The 7,221-nt window shown below is 41.0% G+C and overlaps 1 protein-coding gene across 1 annotated transcript in view; it reads left to right on the plus strand.

The window, feature by feature from the left end:
- LOC103738703 (probable 2-oxoglutarate dehydrogenase E1 component DHKTD1, mitochondrial) overlaps nucleotides 1-7,221 on the plus strand; it is a gene marked incomplete at its 5' end in the record, with an annotated part of 51,062 nt that overhangs the window by 41,252 nt on the left and 2,589 nt on the right. Inside the window, 2 exon segments of the mRNA XM_029566295.1 lie at nucleotides 2,761-2,843; nucleotides 3,237-3,406. Coding sequence (XP_029422155.1) covers nucleotides 2,761-2,843; nucleotides 3,237-3,406 — 253 coding nt within the window.

Consider the following 7,221-nt stretch of genomic DNA (forward strand, 5'->3'; position numbering starts at 1 on the left):
ATGAGTGCAGTTACAAACATGCAGGCAATATACTCATACACATAAAATAAAAATAATAAATAAACTATCAAAAAAATAGGACCAGGGCTGGAGGAGGGGAGAATGGTTCAGTTGGTAATGTGCCCTGCCATGCCAGCATGAGAACCTGAGTCTGTGTCTCCAACACCCACAGGTCTGTCTTCCCTGTGCTGGGGGTGGGGGCCTCAAGCTTAGTGGTCATCCAATCTAACTAAATCAGTGAGCTCCAAGTTCAGTGAGAGATGCTGTCTCAAAACATCAACTTCTCCACTCATATTCACATATATGTGAATACACATACATGCATACATACATACATACACGCACAAATAGTGCTGCTGTTGAAATTCTTACTTTTTCCTGAAAACTGAATTGTCGGTATAAGTGACTGACTAGAATACAAATTAACCATTTCTTTCAGTGGCCTATTCAGAGATGATTTGCCACATAGAAATATGTCATAAGGCTGAGTGTGCTTTGTTTGCAATGTAGCATCTAAATCCCATACCATTTTCCACCCCACTCTGAACCTTATTGTCTTTTGATTCCTACCATAGGAAGTGGAAGCCAACAAAGGTGGTGGTTCTGCACCTTACTTCATATTAAGAACAACTGAATATTTATTTCTATCTGTTGTATCACAGGGCTGGAGATATAGTTCAGTGGTGGAATGCTCACCTTGCCTAAGTTATGTCACAATATCCCAGAATCAAAGTGGCTGTTCCTCAGTGGCCTGGTCAAGATGTCATGTGCCTATTTTAAATGAGAATATAGACATACTAACTAGAGGAAAAGAGTCAAATCCCCAAGCTTAGCTTCATCATTTATCTATCCTATATTGTAATGAGTATGTCTTTACTTTCCCAGTATCATTGGGTTAAGCAATTTTTTTTCAGTATGTATATATATTGCTCCTAGTTGTACTGATGAAACAGGTTTCACTTATAAATTTTAGTAAAAAAAAAAAAAAAAACCTGAAGGTGGGGAATCAGAGATGAGGCTCAGGAGTTAAGAGTACTTATTGCTCTTGCAGAGGACTGGGGTTTGGTTCCCAGCACCCACATGGCAGCTAACAACTGTTTGTAATTCCAGGCCCAGGGATTCAATCACTGTTCTGGCCTCTGCAGGCACTGCAATGCACATGGTGCACTTACGTGCATGTAGGCGAAACATTCATGCACGTAAAAAAAACCCAAAGACCATGGTGCACATCTATAATCCTGGCACTTGGAGATGGGGGTAAGAGGATCAGGATTTCAGGATTATCCTCAGCTACTCAGCAAGTTTCAGACCATCCTGGGCTAAATGTTGTGACTTGTGCCATCAGATTTAAATTAAAAAAAAATTTTTTTTTGACCTTTTGATATAGAGTCTCCCATATGGCCCCTCGCCATATAGACCAGGTTAACCTTGATTTCAGAAATTCCCTGCCTCTGCCTCCCTAGTGCTGGGATTAAAGGTGTGTGCCCCCATACCCAGCCCAATTTTAATTATTTTAATTAAGAAAAATTTATGCATATAAGTATTTTGCTTACATGTATGTAAGTGCAACATGTGCACACAGTGTTTGCAGAGGCCAAAAGAGGGCATCAAATTTCCTGATCTGGAGTTAAGGACTGGTGTTAGCCTTCATGTGGTTGATGGGAACCCAACTCAGGTTTTCTGTAAGAACAGCAAGTACTCTTAACTGCTGAGCAATCTCCCCAACTCCAACCCACCCCTCTTTTTTTTGTGATAGGGTCTCATGTAGCCTTGGCTAGCCTGGAACTTACCATTAGACCAGGCTGGCTTTGAACTCAGAGAGATCCATCCACCTTTTCCTCCTGAGTGCAGGGATTAAAGGTGTATGCCACCATGCCTGGCTGAAATTTTAATTCTTTTTTTGTTGTTGCTTTATTTTTATTTTATGTGTATGTGTGTATTGTGTGCATGTATGCAAGTACATCCCTACCATGCCATGCCCATGGAGGACAGAAGATGGGTTGGATCTCCTGAAATTGGAGTTAAGGGACAGTTGTGAGCCATCATGTAGGTGCTGGGATTCGAACCCAGGTCTTCTGCAAGATCAGCCAGTGCTCTTAACCACCAAGCAGAGCTGAGCCATCTCTCCAGCCCTGAAATTTTAATTCTTAAAAATATCAGCCAGGCGTGGTGCTGCTCGCCTTTAATCCCAGCACTTGGGAGACTCAGGTGGATCTCTCTCTGTGAGTTTAAGGGCAGCCTGGTCTACATAGTGAGTTCCAGGCCAGCTGGGCCTATGTGGAGACCCTGTCTCAAAAAGACTAAAAAGTATATATTATGGGGGGCTGGAGAGATGACTCAGCAGCCTAGAACACTTGAAGTTCTTCTAGAGGACTAGGGTTCAATTCCCAGCACCCACATGGCAGCTAAGAGCCATCTGTAACTCCACTTCCAGGGGATCCAACACCTTCTTCTGACCTCTGCAGGCATTGTACAACACAGGTGCACTTGTATACATGCAGGCAATATGCTCATACACATAAAAATAATAAATAAAATGTAAAAAGATGTATTGTGGCACAGACAAAAGGCAAACTCATATCATTTTAGTCTTAAGGGTGCAGAACTAATATTTTTGGAAAAGTACTGTATTTATTAGTATGCAGACTTAATTACAGTTCTGTGCTAGAATTTTGATGCTATTTTCGGAAGATTCCTTGTAAGTTAAAGCTATAGCTCTTTTTTATTCATTACTACATATGTGGACTTTTCTCTCCCTAGGCAGCTGTGTCAAGTCTTCAGGAAATGGCACCAGGAACAACATTCAAACCTGTTATTGGTGATTCAACGGTAGATCCAAAAAAGTAACTTGATGTGTTTGTCTTTTTTCATGCTCTGTAGAAGTTCAATAAGTAAACAAAATTCCCCCCGTCATGATGTAATTTTTCTTGGGGGTATGTGTGTGCATTAGGGACTGAACCCAGGGCCTTACCGCTAGGCAAGTGCTGTAGTGCTGAGCTGATCCCTAGTGCTGTTCTTATGTAAACTCTGTAATAAGGGGACCGTACATGCAAGAGTGCACTTTGGAGGCAGATGTTGCTCAAGGAGAATTGCAGGGCTCAGCAGATAACTGAACTGAGAAACACAGCTGCCCCCGCCCCCAGCTTCATCAGCAGGACATTGAAATCTAGTCTCACCTTTCTTCTAACACTATTCTTAAGGATATTTCTCTCTGTTGCCCACTTTGTTCCCAACAGTGTTAAAACCCTCATATTCTGCTGTGGCAAACATTTTTATGCCCTGTTGAAGCAAAGAGAATCTTTGGGGGCCAAGAAACATGACTTTGCCATCATTCGAATCGAGGAACTCTGTCCTTTCCCACTGGATTCATTACAGCAAGAGATGAGCCAATACAAACATGTTAAAGGTAAAGACCTGTTCCTGTTACGTCTTTTGCTTTTCAGATATCTGAAACCTGTTTAGACTATTTCAGATGAAAGGAGGTGGTGGAGGAAGTGAAAGTTACTAGAAAGTCAAATCTCATGAAATCTGAGAGTCTGATACCCACTAGGGCTGATGTATTAGTTATTTTCTGTTGCTGTGATAAGACACCATGACCAAAGCAACTTATAGAAGGAAGAGTTTATTTAGCTTACAGTTCCAGGGGTTAGGGTCCACATGGCAGGGAGGCGTGGTGGAAGGAAGTGCCTGGAGCAGAAAGCTAAATGATCACATCTTCCTCAAGCAGGCATAGGAAGCAGAGAGAAACAGAATTTCCAGCGAGGCTTGAGATCTTTCAAAGCCTGCTCCCAGGGATGTGCTTCCTCTAGCATGGCCACATTTCCCAAAGCCTCCCAAAACAGTGCCACCAACTGGAAACAAAATGTTCAAATACTTGGAACCTAAGGTGGACATTTCATTTCAATCACCACATTCCACTCCCTGGTACCCATAGGCTCATGACTATATGAAATGCAAAATGCATTTAGCTCACCTTTAAAGTCCCCACAGTTTTTACCAGTCTCAATACTATTCAAAAATCTTGAGTCCAAGTCTCTTCTTAGATTCAAAACAATCTCTTAACTGCAATCTCTTGTAAAATCAAAAGACAAATTACATACTTCCAACATACAATGGAACTGAATACACATTCCTATTCCAAGAAGTAGGAATGGGGGTATAATGAGGGAATACTGCACCAAAACAAGACCAAAACCCAGCAGGGCAAACATCAAATCAAGTAGCTCTGTGTTTGACTTCTGGGACTTTACTTCCAAAGGGCTTAGAAAGCCCCTCCAGCTTTGCTGCATGCAGTGTGCATCTCTCTCCTGGGCTGGTACCACTCCCTGTATGCAGCTCTCCTTGGCAGATGTTTCATGGCTCTAGCATCTCTAATGTCTTTTGGGGGTTTCCACTGCCAACCAAGCTTCACCATCACAGCTTCACACAATAGTCTGTCAAGGCTTCTTGGTCTGTCAGGGCCTTCTTTATGCAGGGACACCCCTGATGTATGCTGCCGGGCCTGGGTGGAAAGCCTACGGAGAAAGAGCCAATGACCCCTTCACTCCTTCATCTGTCATGCCTCTGAAGCCAGTACCATGTGAAATGTGAAGGATTCTTGCATACTTCTTCTACATTAGCAGTTTTTTTATGCTTTGATTTTCTAGGAGCTGAATACCCCTTCCCTGTTTTCCTTTCAGAAATTGCAGGCTTATTGTGGTCTTGCCCTGACATTGTTTAAGTGCAAATCTCTAGGCCTTTCCTTCATCACTCTAATCTCTTTATCAAAGAGAGCCTCTCCTTCAGCACATGCCTTGGTTCCAACATTAATCTTCCTGGTGCACTTTTTAAATCCAGACTGTACACTCTGCACTCTTTCTTTCTCTTTTCATTGTAGATCTCTGCACTAATAACCATGTCACTAGTTCAATGTTAGGCTGTCTTGAAATTTCCTCTCTCAAAGAAATTATTCCATTACTTTTCAGCTTAGTCTTGGACCACCTCCTAGACTGTGGGCAGACAGCAGCCAGACTCTGCCAAAATATCCCAGTTGCTGTTTAAGTCCTTAATTTCCCTCTTTTGCTTCAGCACTACTTTCTTACAGGCTCCTACTAGAATGATATCCTTAAGCTCTGTTTATAACATTCAACCACTTTTCTGGTCCAAACTTCCAAAGTCTTCCACATTCCCCCAAAAACCCACATGGTCAGGTTCTTCAAAGCAACACCCTACTCTCCTGGTACCAACTTATATATTAGTTACTTTTCTGTTGCTGTGATAAAACACCATTACCAAGGAAACTTACAAAAGGAAGAGTTCATTTGAGATTATGATTCCCGTAATGGCCAGGGAGGCATGGCAGCAGACGTGGCCAGAACAGAAAGCTAAGAAATCACATCTTCAAGCAGGCATAGGAAGCGGAGAGAGACAGAAAACTGGTAAGGCTTAAGAACACTCAAAGCCCACCCCCAGTGCTTGCTCCAGCGAGGCTGCTCCTCCCAAAACAGCACTACCAACTGGGGACAAAATGTTCAAATACTTGGAGCCTATAGGGGATGTTTTCATTCAGTCCACCATAGCTGGTGTCTCCATGTCTTTTTTGGTGTGCTGGTCAGTCTTCCCTTCGTCATCTATTGTAGGTTGCCAATGCTGTACCACTATGTGTGAGAATTAAAGAGTGATTATGAAAGATAAAGCATTTTCAGTAAGTAGGTTTAGAATACCTAATATCTCTATGCACTTTATACAAATTAATTGACCATAGACCTAAATGTAAAGCTATAATAGTATTAGGAGAAAATCTTTGTGTTCTTGGTTAGATGAAAAGTTCTTAGTTATGTCACCAAAAACACATTTTGTAAAAGAAAACTTGGGCTTCATCGAAATGAAAAACTCATACTGTGAAAATTAGTAAAATGAAAATAAAAAGACAAGTCATAAGCTGGGAGAAAACATGCAGAATGTAGAGATCTAACAAAGGACTATGTAGAATATTGAAAAAGAATCCTTAAAACTCTGTTGTAAGAAAGAAGCCAGGTTTTCCAGATGTGGGAAAGCTTTGAAAAGGTACTTTTTCCAAAGAATTAGAGGCAAAGATGCTCAACATCATTGGTGACAGAGAAATGAAAATTAGGCCAATATGATCTATGTCTAAAATTAAAACAAAACAATAGACCGATGATATCAAATGCTCATGAGGATTCAAAGCATCAGGAATCTTCACTCATTGCTGGGGGGACTGCAAGCTTCTGCAGCCGTTCTGAACAGTTTCTTATAGTTGCCGTGTGGTTCAGAAGTTCCATTGCTGGTTTACCCAAGAAAATGAAAACAGGTTCACAGAAAAATCTGTATGCAAGTGTCTTCAGGCAGCTTTATTTGTAATTGCCTCAATCTGAAAACAATCAAAATGTCCTTCAACTAGGGAATGAATAAATACAGTTTACCCGTAGCAATCAACATCTGTGCAATGTCATGATATTCAGCAATAAAGAGGGGAGAAAGTATTGGGATGCTATTCAGGGCTTCATGTGTGCTAAAAGTGAGCAGTCTACCACTCAGTCCCAGGAATGAATTGTTGCTATACAGAACAACTTGGATAAATAACAAATATATTTTGATAATTCAAGCCAGACTCAAAAGGCTACGTACTATATGATTCCATTTATATGGCATTTTGGAATAGGTGAAACTGTAGGAATAGAGAAAAGATGTATGGCTGACCACAGTTGGGGTTGGGAGGGGAAGTTGACTACAAAGGATTAGAATGAGGAAACTTGGGAGTTGATAGAACTACTTTGGATCATGATTGTGGTGCTGGACATAATAACTATGTACTTTCTAGAAAAAAGAAACCCAAAAAGATAATACTAGGACCTGGAGAGACAGCTTAGTTTAAGAGTGCTTGGTGCTATTGCAGAGGACCTGAGTACTATTCCCTGCACCCATGTCAGGTGGCTCACACTAGCTCTAGGAGCTAGCCCTCTTCTGGTCTCTACTGGCACCCACACATAAGTGGCATATATTTCTACAGACATGCTCACATACATATAAAAATAATAATAAAAAGACAAGCAGTATGTGGTATTAGAAAAGCATGTATTTAATTGAAGTTGGAAATGTATCTATTTACTATGTATTTATGTATATATCTGTCCATCCATCCATCCATTCATCTATCCATCCATCATATCTCTACCCCTTCACCCTCCTTTTTGGTATATATATTTAAAAAATATATTTTTG

This window comes from Nannospalax galili, unplaced genomic scaffold (genome assembly GCF_000622305.1).
Source record: "Nannospalax galili isolate Female #2095 unplaced genomic scaffold, S.galili_v1.0 scaffold2159, whole genome shotgun sequence".
Taxonomy (NCBI): Eukaryota; Metazoa; Chordata; class Mammalia; order Rodentia; family Spalacidae; genus Nannospalax; species Nannospalax galili.